The sequence below is a fragment of the Manihot esculenta genome, chromosome 1 (genome assembly GCF_001659605.2).
Source record: "Manihot esculenta cultivar AM560-2 chromosome 1, M.esculenta_v8, whole genome shotgun sequence".
NCBI lineage: Eukaryota > Viridiplantae > Streptophyta > Magnoliopsida > Malpighiales > Euphorbiaceae > Manihot > Manihot esculenta.
The window spans coordinates 33,519,285-33,538,028 of record NC_035161.2 but is presented as its reverse complement, the minus strand read 5'-3'; the positions used below and the strand labels follow the sequence as shown (position 1 = coordinate 33,538,028).

Genomic DNA, 18,744 nt, shown 5'->3' with positions numbered 1-18,744 from the left:
TTTTGAAATGATGCGCCATAGCCAATATATATATATATATATACACATATATATTTATATAGATAACGTGCACACATGCACTCTAACATAAATCTATTATACTTGGTTTTATAAGTAATAAAAAAAAATACTAATGAAAACAAAATTAAATTAAAAAGTAATGAACAAAAGAATTAAAAGACATAAAACTATAGTAATTGTAATTATAAAGAAATAAAAATTAAAAAGCAATAAAATACAGCACCTGTTAAAAAAAATCAACAAAAATAATACAATTATTTAAAAAGAAAAGAAAGTTACAGATGTTGTGTTAGAGTTCTTAAAAATAGATCGAGTTATGGATCTATTGCCCGAATTTTTTGGGATGAAATTTATTTTTTTGCGATCTATGTTTGCAATGAAATAGTTTTTTTAGAGAACTTGAAAATCTCTTGAATTGAAGTAATCCAAAATTATATTTTTTTATTAAATTGTTGCACTTAAATACAAGAGGAAGATATAACCATCTCCTAAAAACAGGAAACCATTAAGCAACATGGAAGATTATCCTCCTATCACTAAAAAAAAAATAAAAATTAACTTGCACTATCTATATTATGGATTAACCACTAAGTACATGACTAAACCACTAACTACATGACTCTTGAAAATGTTGATAACTAACTTGTAAAAAACTAACTTGCATTATTTGCTAACATTACTCTCTTCTCCTCAAGCGCAAACTCAGAAAATTTCTAGGAATTATTCAGCCAGTAGTTGGTCCATTGCGACATTTTCTAGGTCGTCATCTGCTAAATTCAGTCAGAATAATTTCTTGCACTGATGTCCTTGAATAAAGGGTTCATCACAGTTAAAACAAAGTCTTTTTCGCCGTTCCTCTGTCTCATTGAACCACATTTTCTAGGTCGTCATCTGCTAAATTCAGTCAGAATAATTTCTTGCACTGTTGTCCTTGAATAAAGGATTCATCACAGTTAAAACAACATCTTTTTCTCCGTTCCTTTGTCTCATTGCGGTTCAAGTACTTAATGATTTGGGTACATTTTGCTTCTTTATTGAGATGAATGATTGGTTGAAGGACTTGCAACACATATGAACCAGTTTTTCCGTTCGTAGAGTCTTGACATGCTCATAGCAGTGACTAGTTCTGTTGGTCAATGAAGTTCCACCTCCACATCAATGTATTCTTATAACTCACTGAGATAAAGTTGTATTTTTTTATTCTAGATGAAGTTTCCTGTTCGAGAGACAATAACCTCAAATTGGGAACCTCAAATTGGGTTTGGTAGTCAGCAATTATTCTTGCCTGCTTTAATTTTGCTAGCTCCTCCAATTTGTTACTACAGATCGGTGGCCCAAAACGGAAATTGGTGCTTGAACTCTTCCCAACTCAAGTTAGAAATATCTGAGATAAACTGCAAGAACCACAATTGAGTTGTACCTTCTAAATGGAAAGAAGCTAGATTGACCTTTTCTTCTACATAAGTTTGTTGGTGTCGAGCTCACACCTACTCAGCCATCTTCTTGATCATTGAAACGAGAAAAATCTAATTTGGTGAATTTTGAAATAATCATACCATTGTCTATCTGTACCTGCTGATCCTACTACTCCATTGCCTTTGGATGAGCGAGAATGGCTGCTTCGCTCGGTCACAAGTTGGGTTAAAGTTGGTAATGTCACGAGTAAGAGATTCCAATTTAGCACTTAGTTCTTCTTGGCGAGCCTTGTTGGCAGCTTGGTTTTTCAAGAATAAGGTAAGAATTCGATCAAATTGTTGTTAGATTAAGTCACCCATAACCCCTTAGTTCTGATAATAAAATGTTAGAGTTCTTAGAAATGGATCGAATTATGGGCCTATTGCCTGAAATTTTTTGGACGAAATTTTCTTTTTGCGACTTGTAGTTGCAATAGAACAGACTACTTAGAGAGAACCTGAAAATTTCTTGAGTTGAAATACTAAAAAATTTTGGTAATTTTTCTCATAATTTTTTTATTGAATTGTTGCATTTAAATACAAGAAGAAAACATAACCATCTCTTAAAAGTAGGGAACCATTAAGCAATATAGAGGATACCCTCCTACCATTCAAAAAAAGTAAACACTAACTTGCACTATCTACATCATGAATTAATTATTAAGAACAAAGTCTAACCACTAAGAATATAGCTAAACCACTAACTACATGACTCTTGAAAATAGGACGACTAACTTGTAAAAAACTTACATTATTTGCTAACATACTGCCATGTTGGGAAGGGGAGAAGAGATTAATTAGAAGAAGAGAAGAGAAGAAAAATAAAAAGAGAGAATAAGGAGAAGTGGAGAGAGAGAGACCTTTTGCAAGTTGGAACTTAGGAGTGGGAGAGAGTGTTTAGGAGAGCTTGAGATTGTCTTGTGGCTGCTTTAGAATCTACAAAAAGAGTTACTATGGATTTTGCTTAAAACGCATTTAAGAAAGGGAAAAAAAGGCTATTGTTAAAGAGGCAGTGCTTCATGCTCTTGGCGCTTGGTGCCTCTCTTCACTTGAGTGAGCGCCTCAGTGAAGGGGGCCTTGCCTGGTCCAGGCGAGGCAAGGCAATGGCACCTTGCCTCATCCGAGTACCTTACTAGCAGCTTAATAACACTAGGTGGGACTAACATTTATTTCGTCATTTCATTTTAGTTAAATTTATATTAAGCGGTGTTATACATTCTTATTTATATTTTGATTCAATAGTGAGAAAGACATTTCCATAGAATTGTGTGTATGAACTATGAAGAGAAGTACTCTTTTTCTCTTGTTACATGGATAACCCTGGAAACACTTGCCTTTACCAATCGTATGACACCTATCTAATAGATAATTGCCAAGTGCCATGTAATTAAGTGACGTCTAATTGATATGTTATTCACCTGTACTTGGTTTAGGCAAGTTTTTTGGATAATGATGGCTTGCTTATCTCTTCTGGTCAACAGTCTCCCCTCTCTTTCATTTCCAAGATACTCTCGATAATGGTTGATTTCTGAAAGTTTTGCATACTGTTCAATGCATGCGGATGAATTTTAATAGCCAATTCCCTTGGTTCGTGGGTTTATAAAGTTCATATGGGGAGATTCCGATGGTCTCTTTGCTAACATGAAAAGATAAGGCTGACTTGCCAAATTAGAGAGCTGGTGGGCGATTTGGATAACTTTGGATTGCCTTGTCGATTTGTGCCTATTTAAGTGTTTTCAGGACAAACCCAACTTTGCCTTCACATGGTTAATCATTTGCTAGGGTGAGGGTCTGCATCCACCAGACGGATATCAGTGTTTTCTTTTTTTTGGCTTCTTCAGTGAAAATGATGGCCATCCTCCCATCTGTACGTCTCAATTGCCTACTTATTTTATTTCACAGAAAATGGATAGCTGACTGCCCGACTCTTTTGCCTGTGCTGATATCTTGTAATTTCAGCGGATTAATTGAGTGCAACCACGTAAATTCGTGTCTGATATGTGATGCCTGGTGGTCCACATGATGCACTGTTTTTGGAATTGCACTGCAGGGATGCCTGTCCAGTGGAGTGTGAAAGAAAAACAAAAGCAATATACAGCAAAGACAGGGAAGATTGATCACAAAGGTAGCTTTCTTAGCCTTACGTGAGAAATAATTTGTGTCATCCCAGCAAAGGGGGAAGATATATACTAGTGGTTCTCCGTTTTAGGAGGAATAAGTGTCCGCTTGCTTTATTTCCTATATGTGGCTGTGTTGATTGCTGTGATATTTAGTTTAGGCAGGGACACATGGGCAGTCCTACCCTCTTGTCTCCTGCAGATTTTTCTGAAAACTTGTGAACATCAAACAACTCACAAGAGTTTCTTAGATCACTCTACATTTTAATTGTACCAACATAATTAAGGGAGTGAATGAATGCTGCCTTCCAAATTTGGCTCTAAGGAGAGCGTCCTTTCTAGTTGACTATGCGACAGGTTAGCCAAATTTGGAAATGGGGCATATGGATATGGTTGGTATAATCTATGAAGAAATGGGTGGCTATTTCTTTTACATTTTGTTTATCTTTTTCATAGAAGTCTTTGTTCAAGAAAATTGCAACTGTGAATCAGTGTAAAGAATAAAACAATGGAGCATGTTGTGTGAAGATTGGAGCAGTAACAATTGGTTAATTGAGACTCCTTTTTTCTAAATTTTATGAGAATATATATAAAGTTGAAACTCGAATGGTTAACGGTTGGATTAGCACCTCAATTGGTTAGACAAAAATGAAGAGGCTAAAGCAAAATGTGGTTGGCCTCGCCACTCTCCCAGTCCTGTACAAAATTACCAGAACTCTGTCTCTTTGATATGACCCTAAACGATATTTATTCAAATAATTAAAGGGGACCATAGCATTGATTACTTATCCTTAAGTTTGGAAAACTTAAATGCTCCGCCAATCTCAATATAATCAGTTTCCCTGTGGGCGGTCCTTCGATAAAGCCAGCCACCCCCGAAAGTCTCTACTCTTCATTAATTAATTTAAAATTTTAAATCCAAGTATATTGTTTTTATTTCTTTGTGAATTACTTCATTTCACTGTGTATCGTGTGGTTTGACCATAATATTACATTACTACAACTTAAAAAAAATTAGTTGCATATAAATTTATAGAATAAAATCTCTCTTAAATATACAATGAATGATTACATTGCTAATTATATACAGAAATATTCAAACTATACATTTAAATTCAAGTTGAATATTTGTTTATACATAATGTTTTTAACAAAAAATATTAGGAAAAAGATTAATCAAATTAAAAAACTCATAATATAAATAAATTATTTAATACAAATGTTTTACGTTGATTATTGATTATATATAATAATATTTGTTATTATTAATTATTATAATAAAATTATTGTACATAGTAAAATTTTTAAATGATAAAATTATATACATAAGTGCTCATGTGAATGGATAAAATAATTTATTAAAAAAACGCATAAAAGGTAGTGGTAAGTAGTATTTGATTTAAATTGAAAATAAAATCTGATTAAATTGAATTAATTTAAAATTTTAATTGGTAAGGAGTATTTAATTTAAATTAAAAATAAAATTTAATTAAATTAAATTAATTTAAAATTTTAATTTAATTTTTACGTAAAAAATTGATAAAATTAAATCGAATCAATTAATAAATAATAATAATAATAATATATTATTTTTTATAATATAGAAAAATTAAATGGAATATTTTAATTGAATTTTAAAAAATAAAAATAAATTATAAAAAATAAAAAATCCATTAAAATACCTAAATGATGGAATTGAATGAGATTGATTTTATTCAAATCAATTTATATTTAAAATTAAATTAGTTTAATTTTTATAAAAACTAAAATTTTAGTTTAATTTTGAAATGTCAAAGACAAAAGAGTTAGAAGAGCTTGATGTCTTTAGAGGAGGCAACAAGGTAGGATAAGCCCAATGGGGCTACAGCCTGTTTGCCATTGTACTCACTCACCATCAAAACACACTTGGTCTATTCTTTGCCCCACATGTCTTTCATCACCACTCTCTTCTCCCTCTCCGCCCATAATAAATACCCTCTCAACTCATTCTTCCCCATCACCACTTTCATGTCTTTTCTCTTCTCCTTGCCCCTCTCCTCTCTCTTTCCCCCACCACCAAAATCTATGGCTATAACAAAACCCAACAAGTTGCCTGGCCGCCAAACTGGAGCTCTCAAACAAATGCTCAAGAGATGCTCAAGTCTTGGGAAGAAAATAGGGTATGATCAGCAACAAGGGCTTCCTGATGATGTACCAAAAGGTCACTTCGCTGTGTATGTTGGGGAGAATAGAAGCAGGTATATTATTCCAATATCATGGTTGGATCACCCTGAGTTTCAGAGTTTGCTTCAAAGATCTGAAGAAGAATTTGGGTTTCAACATGCGACGGGTCTTAGAATTCCTTGCGAAGAAGTTGTTTTTCGCTCCCTCACAGAGATGATCGGATAAGATATGGAGGGACTAGTAATGAAGAAAGATATTTGATATATAGGGTCGTTTAGGAGATTTAGAATTATCACATCAGCATTTTATAGTTTTTGAACACTTAGACTTTGTTCGGTTGGTAACTCACTGGATAATTTAAAATTTTCATTTTTCTTAACTTCCTTTGAAGTTAAAAACCCATTTTCTCTTGGTGCCGGAAAGTTTGCTTCTTTAATCTAGTTAAAATTTCTAAGTCCTAATAATCCATTTGAACCAAACTAGGGTTAGATGTGCATGAATAGTATCACTTTCTTGTCAGTGGAGCTAAGGTTCTTGGCAGTTTCAGAGATGCAGGGTTTTCTGCTATGTCGCTGGGCTGAAATACAAAAAGCTTCCAATGGTGCAAGTGCAACTACTGAGAAAAGAAAAGGGTCTGTTTCTTTTTTGTCGAAGAATAAAAGGATATCGAAATTCACAATTATTCATCGGCGTTATGTAATAATAATAAAAAAAATTGGTTAAGAGTCAGGCACTATTTGTTTTACTGAAACATAAAAAAATTATTAAAAATACTTAAGACTGAAAAAAAGTTATGTAATATTTTTCCTTCCTTAATAAAAATTAAAATGTGGACATTAATTTCCATATTTTAAATTTCTTTTACCGGTTTCAGTTTTTTTAAATAAAATAGAGGTATAATAATTATTTATTATAAAAGTGAATAATTAAAAAAAATTCAAATGTCAATAATCAATGCATTTATTATTTCTTTATTTATTGTAGGTAATTCTAGAGGTTAGACCATTTGACTAATTTAAAAGAAAAAGAAAAAAGAAAAAGAAAAATGAAACTATCAAGTTTAGCCTACAATATTTTCTATAAAAGAAAACTGCTCTATTATTTATTAGTTGGCATGTTTTATCTTTTATGGACCGTGTACGGACCATACCCGATTGTCCAACAACTCAACGGTTGAGATTTGTCTGAAGCCTCTAGTTTTATTGAAAAGAAGGCCCATAAATTTTGCATAAATAGATTGGTTCCGCTTCTCTTTGGTTTTGTACTAAAAATAAATCAACTATTTATAAATATTAAACAGATCAAATCAAAAATCAAATCAATTGAAAATTCCATTGAGAACTATGAACAATTTAGTTCAGGTTTTTAATTATAATTGATATCTGCTGGATCCTAATGGGTATAAATAATGATGTGAGGTATTACCCATATTTTAATTTTTCTCCTTCGGATTTCTTTGACTGCTAAATTAGATTATTCTGTTTTCCCTTCATGCTTCCATCTCATGTTGTCTGTACGTAGTGATCCAAATTTAGGACCTGGGATTGTTCTCGACATCACCCCAGAAAAGATTTTGAAATTTTCATTTGATCCATGTAAGATCTTCTTGCTGACTTAGTCAGTAACATGAGCGCAGTGCTGAAGTGAAGCTGATTTTGAAATTAGTAACACATTTCTTTACTTGGGTGTGCATATCTCCATGGATCTGTGGATGGAAAATGATTTAAATTGCATATGAACTGAGAATGTCTTTTGAACAGTGGACTTTGGCATCCACGTTGCACTTTGGACGACTTACGAGGCGGAGGCCCAGATTAAAATGCAGATGTACTAAAACGAGTGTGTCAGGGGAGAAAGGACCCATAACCCATTGCAGATGCATTAGTGAGTTTCTTCCACTTGCTGCAGGCATTCTTGCTATTGTGTGAATCAAGTATTTCAATTCATTACATGGGCTATCTTGTGAATCGAGTTCTAATGCAAGAATGCAGCATCAGCCCTCTTGGTGTTGTGTGAGCACCCTAGCTGAAGGAGTAGCTCAGGAAAAGCTACTAAGGCGATTTAGAATTTTCTTTTAATTGAAAACTGAGGAATGGAAAAGTAAATTTTAAAATTTTTTAAATTTATTTAGATATATTTATTAATACAATAGAATTAAAATGAATATTTTTTCAATAACTAAAAGTGTCTCATTTAAATTGAAAAGAAAAATAAATATGTACGCTCAAATTTATTAAATATGGTTTTGTTTTACCAGATATTTTATTTTGCTAAAACCTAAACCCACTGGTGCACTATAAATATCTATTTGATGTAAAGATCTAACTACAGTATGCCACGTGGCAATTGTCATCTTCTGATCGGAGCTATTAATCTGATAAGAAGAAGGCCTGACGCATAAACGCACCGTCCATAGCTGCTTCAGTTGGGTTCCCGAAGAGAGCACAAAACGAGATCTGTTAAAATAGAGTCCGATAGAAAGAAAGAGAAAGATTTGATCTCCTCTGTTGATCGATCCACAGAAAGAGAAAGAGACAAAGAAAAAAGCAAGAAGAGGAAGAAAATGGCGACAGCCAATCAGGTCAGGGCATCTCACATACTTATAAAGCATGAAGGCTCTCGAAGGAAGGCGTCCTGGAAGGATCCGGAAGGTCTCGTTATCAGGAACACCACTAGAGACTCCGCTGTCTCTCAGCTTCAACTCTTCCGTAACGACATCATTTCTGGCAAGGCTAAGTTCGAGGACATCGCCTCTCGCTTCTCCGATTGCAGCTCCGCCAAGCGCGGTGGCGATCTCGGTTAGTTTTTTTTCTCCCATCCCTTTGCTTCTCTTATTTTGCGTTAGAGTTAAGTCTTCCCAGAATTATTAGTTTCGAGATCTGCATATTTAGCTTTAATTTTACATAGTTGTGCTACTTATTTGGATTTTTTACACTACCGCAGGATGAAGGGTTTGATTTCTTCAGTTAGAGTTAGAGTTAGAGTTAGAGTTATATGTTGTTGCCTAGGTATTGTTGTTTCAATTTTCAATTCAGGATATTTGCTTTTTAGTTTGCACGAAATGCTTTATTTTTAGTTGAGCCTTGGTTCTGTGATGAAGTGGCATAGGATCAATGGCTCGTTTACTGTGATGCAGTTACAAGTAGTTGGTTTTCTGAGTGTGTATGTGGTAGAAAAATCGGTGAATATAATGCTTAGCTCCAATTTGGTCTCTTAGATTATTAACTCTGGAAATATTTTCAAGGTGCAAATTGAGCTTCTGAATGAACATTCAATGGGTTATTCTTGTGCAAGAGTTGAATGAGCCGAAATAGTTTGCAATTTGTGGAGTGCATCCATGAAATTGCAATGAACACATTAACTTGCAACGGATGCAACTCATTGCATCCATGGATACCCTAGCACGAATTAACTTGATATAAAGATTAGTTTAATCAATGGTAAACAGTAGTTTACTTTGTGATACTCACATTCGAAGGGTATGATTCGGTAATATAATTCTCTAAGTTCCTCTCACTTTTTTCCTTCCCTTTCTTTTGAACATAAGGGTCTGCAAACTTGCTTTGATATTGCTATTAATATGACACGCATTTGTGTGAGATGCTATACATATTTCTTGAGTTTTTCTTTGTGGAATTAGTATCTTAAGGTAATCTGATTCTTGATTGTCCTGGTTCGTCAGATGTTCCAAATTTAATAAAACAGCTATTGCCCCTCTGCCATTTTGATGGAAGATGGAAAATTGTTATTTCAAATTAAAAATTTGTAAGCTGTTCCCAAATTAGCCAGAGTTGTAGATTTTCTAGCCTAGCTGGTCCAACTACCTCAATTGCCCCTCAGCCATTTTGATGGAGGATAGATTCAGCAACCAGCCTTGTTGATTTCCGGTGCTTTTATGGTTGGCAAGTATCAATTAATTGAGGAGTTATGGGGTTAGAATTAAAGGAGAAAGGAATATTGAGGTTAGGAAACCAATTTGTGGCTGTTTTGAAGCTGTGAACACTACCTGTGTTACTGTAGCATAATTATGAAAGAAAGAAAAGGAGAAGAGAGAGAAAATAGATAGAGCAGATTCTTAGGCATTTGTGCCTTTAAACCAAATCAAAATACTGGAGTTTCCACTATCAAAAGCCTAAAAGGTAAAGAACTCGAGTTACATGTGTATATATAGAGATATAATTGCTAATCCTCCTCCTTAGAAATATGAATGTCAATCTAGGAAATTCTAGACCAGTGCTAAATAGGAATAAAGTAAACTTTCTAACATGATAACGCCCTTTTTGGAAAAAGAAAAATTCTTCCTAAATTGGAATAACAGAAGTTATATGATATTCCTAAACAGCAAATTAACCTTAAATGAGAAATCAAAGTTATAATAACTAAGAACTAAATCAGAGTGACTTACTTTCCTTTTTATAGACTGAATTACTTTTCTCTCACCCGTAGGCTATGTTTCATTGAGGTTGTGCATGTGCAATGACAACCTGGGGAAGAAATATAAAAATCATGTACTTTATCGAGAGGGTGCCTCTTCGTCTTCTTTCTGTTAAATATAAAGATCGAGTTGCATGGTGGGAGGCTCCCATCCTGGTGCCATGAATGTTTGACCTCTTAGCTGAGGCCTAAAGTTCTAGCCACTGACCTCCTTGAGCTCTTCTCATCTTTTATGTCTTTCTGCAAGTATTTTGAACCATGATGTGATTCGGATGATCTTGATTTTCTACGACGGTAATGGAATTCAATTTTTCAATCTAAACAGTGTGTAAATATTTTCTCAGGGCCATTTGGTCGAGGCCAGATGCAGAAGCCTTTTGAAGATGCAACATTTGCTCTTAAGATTGGTGAGATAAGTGACATCGTGGACACCGACAGTGGGGTGCACATCATTATGAGAACTGGTTGATTATAGGGTATTGAATGTACCGAATGATTTTTCGGTATACTTTGCAAACAGATTCAAGTACGTCAAGATTTTATTTTACTTTATTTTATTTCCTGTTACCACCATATTGTGATGCTGCCTCTTGGGTTCTTATCGTGTGAGATTTTTAACTCATTAACGCGTTATTCTAAAAATATATGGTAGTGGTTTGGGATAATTTTTCTGACGATTGGATTTTATTTTAAGCTTTGTTCATATCGAGTTTTTAATTGTATCACGCTTTTTATTAGTAGCGAGACACGAATTTAGGAAGTTCAACATCTGGGAGCTTACTTGTGTAGGTAGTAAACGTGATCTCAAGTTCCACCGTTAATTAAGCTTGGGCAGTTTTGATGTTCACGAGATTCATGGAATTTTCCTTTGTATATGTTAATGATTAGAGGATGGGATTGACTACAAATACTTTATGGGTGCAATTAAGCGTTTCCAATTTTGATGCTCTGCCTTAAACTAGAATGGAATCAGCATCTGCACTAATTTTGAACCCAAAATCCATCTTTAATGTGTTCGAAAAACTCGAATGGGTGTGCTGAAGTATTAAAAATCAAACACGGCTTTAGATGATACACAGCTTGGCTATCATGCCTCTCTCTCTCTTTCTCAAGTAGACTCGGATTGGACGACTCAAATCAGAAGGGCGCTATATTTGGAAAGAGATTAAACAATGGGGAGAGAATATCAATAAGAAAATGAAGAAAAATGTAGAAAATGGCAAGGATACATAAAAATTCTCCTCTTTCTTTTTATTTACAAAAAATGAAAATCAGATTCTTGAATTTAGCAAAAATAAGGTCTTTTTTGCATAAATAACGCTCTGGCCAAGTTAATTTTAAAGTGCTAAATTCACTATTTATCTAGATTTCAATTTTAAAAAAATATATATGTAAAAGCTCAAATTGATCATAATGTCAAGAGGTCAAGAGTGAAAAATATAAATCAGATCATTATTATCAAATCTCTAAATTTGCAAAAGATTCACTACTTGATATACATTATATTTTATGAAATCAATTTTTTTATTTTTTTTTTCAAAGAAATGTTAATTAATCTATTTTAATACTAATTAAATAGATCAAATATTATAAATATTTAAAATTATAATATATTGAAATATAATTTTTTTTGTTTAAAAAATGACAGTAGGATTAATAAATAATTGAATTATTGATGAAAAAATATAGTACAAATTTTATTTTTTTACCAATTCAATATAATTTAACAAAATAATTACTTCATAAAAATATGTATTACTGTATATAAAATTTATAAATTACCTTCTTATATTTCAGTCCGTATTCTTGATTTCCAAATTGAGGTGAAGATGTGTGGTGCTGTCGGTGGCTCGCCTGTTTTGTTTTCCAAATAATTGAAACGCTAATATCTGTCTTTGTACACTGCAACCTAGGCCAGTGCTTTCCTTGCTTTTCCTGGATTTTTCCATAACTGAAAACTCCACACCTCTAGTGTAACCCAGTTCATACAACTTATTTGGTAAAATTAATATTTCCTTTTTAATTATTTTCATGTTTTATATAGAAAAAATTTGAGAATTTTATTATTTAATTTATGTATTATAGGGAGAAACTCATTAATTATTTTTTTTAATTTTAAAAAATATACTAAAATATTTCTATATTTTTAAAAATATTTCTATATTTTTAAAAATATACTAATTAATTATTCTGTTAATTTTTAATCATTATATAATTTATTATCTAATTATTATAATATACAAATTTATTAGTTCATTTAAATTTAAAAAAATATTTACTAATTAGTTTATTTAGGTTGAAAATATCTAAATTTTTCTATGATTAAATTTAATAGATGAGTTAATTAATAATTTTTTTAAAAAATTTATAAATATTTTAATATATTTTTTTAAAATCAAAAAATTAATTATTAAATAGTAATTTTTCTAAAAATTATTAGAAAGTTAAGTTTAATTAAATTGAATTAAATTGAGCAAAAACTAAATTAAAAATCAATTAAAATAAAATGAAAATTTATTAAGTTTAGAATATAATCCCTAACCTTTGAGAATCGTCTATTGATTTTCAATTATAACCTAAAAAACTAGGTCGCCCCCATTCTTAATCCAATAGCGACATCATTCAAAGTCAAATCTAGTGACCGAGCAACTGCAATTTAACGAATAACTGTATTTCAGTTAATGAGTTTAAGCTAAAACATTAAAATTTCAATTTTAATATTAATAAGTTAATTACAAAAATTTATTTTAACGGATAAAACGGTCATTTCATGAGAAAATTAACCTTTCTATTTGAGTAATTGTAAAAATATTTTATATTAATAAGTTAATTCTCAAAAAATATAAAAAAAGTAACTACCATAATATAATAATGAATTTATATAATAATATATATAATATAATTACTCTTTTTGTCTTATTATTTATATATATATATATATATATATATATATTAAGAAATATTTTTTTATTCTTTTTTAATAGTATTTATTAAAAAATATTAAATTTTTTTAAATATTAAAAGATATTTAATACATTTTTTAAAAATAAAATAAAATAAAATTATAATAATTAGTTTTATATTTTTATATTATAAAAAAATAAATAAATTATGATACAGAATTGAGTATTTTCAACCCCTCTGTGAAGATGGAACTTTAAAATCCCTAAACCTAATAAATTGATTTCACCCTCCTCATTTCACTCAATCTCTCAATATTGTGGCCCAATATCACTATAAACTCACGGCACCTATAATTGACTGGCGATAAACAACAATCGTCGAGTGTAATTCACTGAAGTTTGCTTTTTTATGAAAAAGAGTTCTTTGCATTTCTATCATGAAAAGTATGAATAAAATAATTTCCACTCAATTCAGAGTAGGGAAATATGAGATTATTAGCTTTAATCAGTATCCATTTCCTCAAGTGCAGCCTTGGCAGCAGCCTTGGCTTTCTCTAGGAGTTCATCTGGAATCTTCTGATGCAATTTATTTGATTCGTCACAAACCCAACTCGTCTTCAATTCTAAACCATTGCCCTTCGTTTCATCATGCACCTTGTAAATGATTTTTGCTATTTCAATAACCCCTTTGCTTCACCATGCACTTTGTAAAGTTTCAATTGCTTCATTAGAGAATGGAAAGAAAGCTAGTAAGTGGAACTGTTGATACCAACAAAATCATAATAAATGTGATTGAAAAGAACAGAATTTATTAAAGATACTAAGAGGTTAGAACTGATCCAAACTTATACCTAAAATATGAGCAGATTGAGAGTGACAAAAAAGATTAAGAAGGCAAAGATTTTGATGGATATGAAAGTGAAAAGAAGATGGTTGTGCTTTAGCTTGATTAATATATGGATTTTCAATTTATTGTATTTATAATTTTCGATGCAGTGAGAAAAAGATGGGGAAAGTAAATTTTTGAAACCTGAAACTAGAGTAACAAGGAAGTAAAATTTTGGGAGATGAAACTAGGGTAACAAAAGTGTTGGACATTGGGATTATTTTTAGAATTATAAGGATTTCTCTCTCCATTATTTTTAATTATTATATATATATACACTTCCACTCATATTAATAAATCCCAGAATTTTTTCCTTCCAACTAAATAAGATTACAGAGTTTCAGATAATAGAACACAAATGAACATAAACAATTTTTTTTCTTTTATTTTAGACTAAAAAACACTTAAAAATATAAATTAAGTATCCTCCTTAAAACATAAGGGAGTTATCTAAATGGCTCAAATCTATGGTGACATAATTAATATACTGGATAAACTCAATCAGCTATCTGATTTGATCTGAATCAGTAGAAGCAGCCAACAACACAAGTCTAATCAAGGCTGTTGCTGGGCATCCATATAACCAGCATCAACGAGCACTTTCTCCCTCTTAGCAAGTTCAATGTCTTCATCCACCATCATCTTCACCAGCTGCTCAAACCCCACCTTTGGTTTCCATCCCAGCAATTTCCTTGCCTTGTTTGAATCCCCTTTCAAATTATCCACCTCTGCCGGCCTGAAATACCTTTTGTCAATCACTACATGATCCTTCCAGTTCAAACCCACATATCCAAATGCCACCCCCAAGAATTCCTCCACCGTATGCGACTCCTCCGTCGCCACTACGTAATCATCTGCCTTTTCTTGCTGCAGCATCATCCACATGGCTTCTACGTAATCCCCAGCGAATCCCCAGTCCCTTGACGCCTGCAAATTACCCAGAAATAGTTTGCTCTGCAATCCGGTTTTAATCCTCCCAACAGCTCTAGTAATCTTCCTGGTCACAAAATTCTCTCCACGCCTTGGAGATTCGTGGTTGAACAAGATCCCGTTACATGCAAACAACCCATAAGCCTCCCGGTAGTTAACTGTGTACCAATGCGCCGCGCATTTGGACGCTGCGTATGGAGATCTGGGGTGGAATGGAGTGGTTTCAGATTGGGGAGGTGGAGTGGATCCAAACATTTCCGACGATCCAGCCTGATAATAACGGATATGACTTCTTCCCGTGGCAGCGATATGAGATCTTACGGCTTCAAGGAGACGGAGAGCACCGGTGGCTACCACATCAGCAGTATAATCAGGAATTTCGAAAGAAACAGCGACATGGGATTGAGCAGCGAGATTATAAACCTCGTCGGGAAGAATGGTATCTAGCCAGCGGCGAAGAGAAGAGGCGTCACTGAGATCAGCATAGTGTAGCTTCATACGAGCCTTGTGGGAATTGTGAGGATCGATATAGATGTGATTGATGCGCTGGGTGTTGAAGTTAGACGAACGACGAATCAACCCATGAACCTCATAACCTTTGTTGAGGAGAAATTCCGTTAAGTAGGAGCCGTCTTGGCCGGTTATGCCAGTGATCAGAGCTACTCTGGGCTTTTGTGGGGCTTCAGCGTCGCCATTGACGGTGGGGGTGGCAGATCCAGATCTGGGTGCGCCGTTGTCTGTTGCCATTGAAACTTGGGCGGCTCGATCTGGAAGTGAGAGATGAGAAATGGGTAGCAGAAGGATTTGATAGAGGAAATTGGCAGATCAGAGTAGGCGCTTTTGGGTAATGGAGGGAGTAGGGGTTTAATAGAGGGATTGGAGATGGCAGCTAAGGTCACTATGGTCAATGCCAGACAAGAAAGAGGAAATTAGAAAATTAGCAGCGTCGGTCATCCACACTATATATATTTTGCGGGACTTTCTATTCTTATTTTATTTAAAATATAGTAAATTATTTTGTTTATAGAGATATTTTAAATTAATTAATTTAATAAATTTTAATATATTTTCTTATAAAATACTCATTCAGATAAAATGTTAAATCAGCCAAAAATAAATTTACATGAATTTTGTAACTGAAAATTCATTTGTGACAAAAACAATTTTAATTTGATGATGTTTTGGAAAAAGACTGGGCCCCTGAGTGTTTTGGACAGTGTGAGAATTATTATTATTATTATTTTTAAATATTTTATAAGTCGAGTATATTTGAGGGAAACTGGGTACTGCACCATGCAAATATTCTAGACTGCAGCGGCTTTGCGTCAGTAAATTTTGCGATATGGGACCAATCTGGCAGAATCAGCTGCGAGTTTTTTGTTTTATTCACTCACTATCATTCAGACTGTTCCATTTCAAATCAATCTGAATTTGAAAAATTAAAAATAAAAAAAATCAAATCACTTGAAATTTTAAATTGAATCGAATCAACGAAATGAATAAAAATTTAAATAGACCCCAATTTAGAATCTCTATATCTCAAATCCCAATCACATTTAATAAATACATGTTGTATAAGAAAAATCTTAAATCAGTTTCAACATGCAACGCAATTCCAACCAATACGCCCAACTTCAGATCTCAAATGATATAACAAAGCTTAAACAGATCACATGAGGCACAGTATTTACATAAGTCTTTCTTTCCCTAACAAAGCTTAAAATTAAACACTAAAGCATTGGATCTAACGCCGTCTTAAAGTAGTAGGGAAAATCTGGGGCATGACACGCGTAAATGGTGGTGAGCGGCCGTGTGGGTGAAGTTACTTGCTAGTTTATCTGCCAATTTAGTAATAGAATTAGAAGGTGGGGTTTCGCTTTGCTCAGTGTCTGCACCAGACAAAGGCGGTTACATCTGAAACTCATGTCGGTGAGAGCGTCGTAATTTCTCTCAACATTTACGGATTCCTTCATGGATTTTACCAATAGTAACTTACATTATAAAATTAAGATCTATAGGATATGAAAGCCCAATTCTTTAAAACTTTTTTCACAATTATAGCATCATATTTTATCTTAATGGTATACAATAAATTTTAGTCTTTTTAATTTTATTATAATTATATTTAATGTTTAAAATTAATTTTGATTAAAAACACATATCATATTTACATAAATTTTTATAATTTTCACTAAAAATACATGAAATATTACACAATAAAAATTAAATTTTTATATTTTTCTCTATTATAGTCTCACATGAAAAGGTCAATTTTTCACAATTAATTACCTCTAAAATTAATTTATGGACCATTTCAAAATAAATTAATTTATGGCCAAAATCTCATGTTTTGTCTGTCATTAGAATGGCAACAAATCTGATATATAAAAATTTAACTTCTTTTATCCAATATCCCTAAAATTAAACTACTTAATTTTTAATTTTATGAAAATAAAAAGTCCCTGTATCTATTTAAAAATAATTTATTGCAATTTTTATTGGCCAAGGAGAGAAACCCCTGCTCTCTCTTTATTATTTCTTTCCCTCTTGGCATATCTTATAATAGAGATTTACTTTTTCATTAACTAAATAAACAAAAATTTCCTTATTTTCTTAGCAAATAAAAAACACAAATAGGATTTGATTTTTGTATACTATGTCAACATAAACACTATAAAGGAAACTTATATTCAAAATTTTGGATTTCATTTTACTTTTTTAATAAATGAAAAATATGGAGAAAAAAAAAATTGTTGCTTAAAAAATAGAATTTTAAAAGTTATTACTCTAATTACTTGAATTCTGGAAAACTTCCAAGTTTAATACTTTTTTTAAACTAATCCAAGTTAAACACCCCAATCATTTATTTCTTAGAAATATCTATTTGATAAATAAATATTAAAAATTTACAAATTTTCATAATTATATTTTAATTTTAAAATTTTCAACAATAAAATCAATATTTTCACATTTATCTCAAATTTTTTAATTTTAATCAATTTTAACAAAAAAAATTCACATAAATTATTATTTTTAAGACCTATTAAATAAAAAATTAATTTATATTTATACTTAAAATTTAAAATTTTAGAGAATAAAAAACTAAATTTTTTTATTTGTCACAATTATAATCCAAATAATTAAATTGAATATATAAAGTTAACATTTTATATAAATATCATAAATTAATAAAAATTTAAAATATGAAAAAATTTATAAATTAAAATACATAATATTTTATTTTATTTAATATTATTGATATGAAATATAATATTTTATATATCAAAATTATGAGCTACAAGCATTTAATCAAATACTTTTGATATATAAAATTTATATCTGATATTTTATATAATACAAATTTATTTATAATAAATATTTATTCAGTATAATATATTTAAAATTATCTATAATAAATGTAACATAAATTTATTTTTAATATAAAATTTAAATTAAAAAACTATATATTTTATTAATCAAACAAAAATTTAAGAATTATATTATAATTTAGTATTAATCTTTTCATTTTATTTTAATTATTTTGATTATAATTGTGACAAATTTGGAAATACTTTGATTTTATTATTTAAAATTTAAAATTTTATATATAAATATCAATTAACATAAATATTTAGATTTTCTTTATTCAATAGATCTTAAAACAATAACTCACTGCTGTATTTTAGGATTTAGATATACTATCCAGCTAAATTTTGGTGTCAGAATTTCAACTTTCGAATGAAATTTCTATTGCAATCCGGAATCTCAAAACTGAAAACTTTAAAAATGGTAAATTGAGTTTTTATAAAATAAATTTAAAATTTTTTATGATGCGT

At 31.4% G+C, this 18,744-nt stretch overlaps 3 protein-coding genes and 1 long non-coding RNA gene across 4 annotated transcripts; 3 read left to right on the top strand and 1 right to left on the bottom strand.

The window, feature by feature from the left end:
* The first annotated feature begins 218 nt into the window (after positions 1-218).
* Positions 219-4,148, top strand: LOC110623679. The gene is made up of 2 exons (XR_002489314.2): positions 219-3,342; positions 3,435-4,148. It is a non-coding gene; the product is annotated as an uncharacterized LOC110623679 (long non-coding RNA).
* A 1,322-nt stretch (positions 4,149-5,470) lies between these two features.
* LOC110609567 (auxin-responsive protein SAUR50) lies at positions 5,471-6,379 on the top strand. The gene has a single exon (XM_021749234.2). It carries the CDS (start codon positions 5,519-5,521, stop codon positions 5,978-5,980), a length of 462 nt encoding a protein of 153 aa, XP_021604926.1. The 5' UTR covers positions 5,471-5,518; the 3' UTR covers positions 5,981-6,379.
* Positions 6,380-8,082: 1,703 nt separating this feature from the next.
* LOC110603262 (peptidyl-prolyl cis-trans isomerase Pin1) lies at positions 8,083-10,863 on the top strand. The gene is made up of 2 exons (XM_021740982.2): positions 8,083-8,553; positions 10,534-10,863. Exons 1-2 carry the CDS (start codon positions 8,319-8,321, stop codon positions 10,656-10,658), a joined length of 360 nt encoding a protein of 119 aa, XP_021596674.1. The 5' UTR covers positions 8,083-8,318; the 3' UTR covers positions 10,659-10,863.
* A 3,474-nt stretch (positions 10,864-14,337) lies between these two features.
* On the bottom strand, positions 14,338-15,825 carry LOC110601810 (GDP-mannose 4,6 dehydratase 1). Its single transcript, XM_021739136.2, has one exon. It carries the CDS (start codon positions 15,653-15,655, stop codon positions 14,534-14,536), a length of 1,122 nt encoding a protein of 373 aa, XP_021594828.1. The 5' UTR covers positions 15,656-15,825; the 3' UTR covers positions 14,338-14,533.
* Between the last annotated feature and the right edge of the window lie 2,919 nt (positions 15,826-18,744).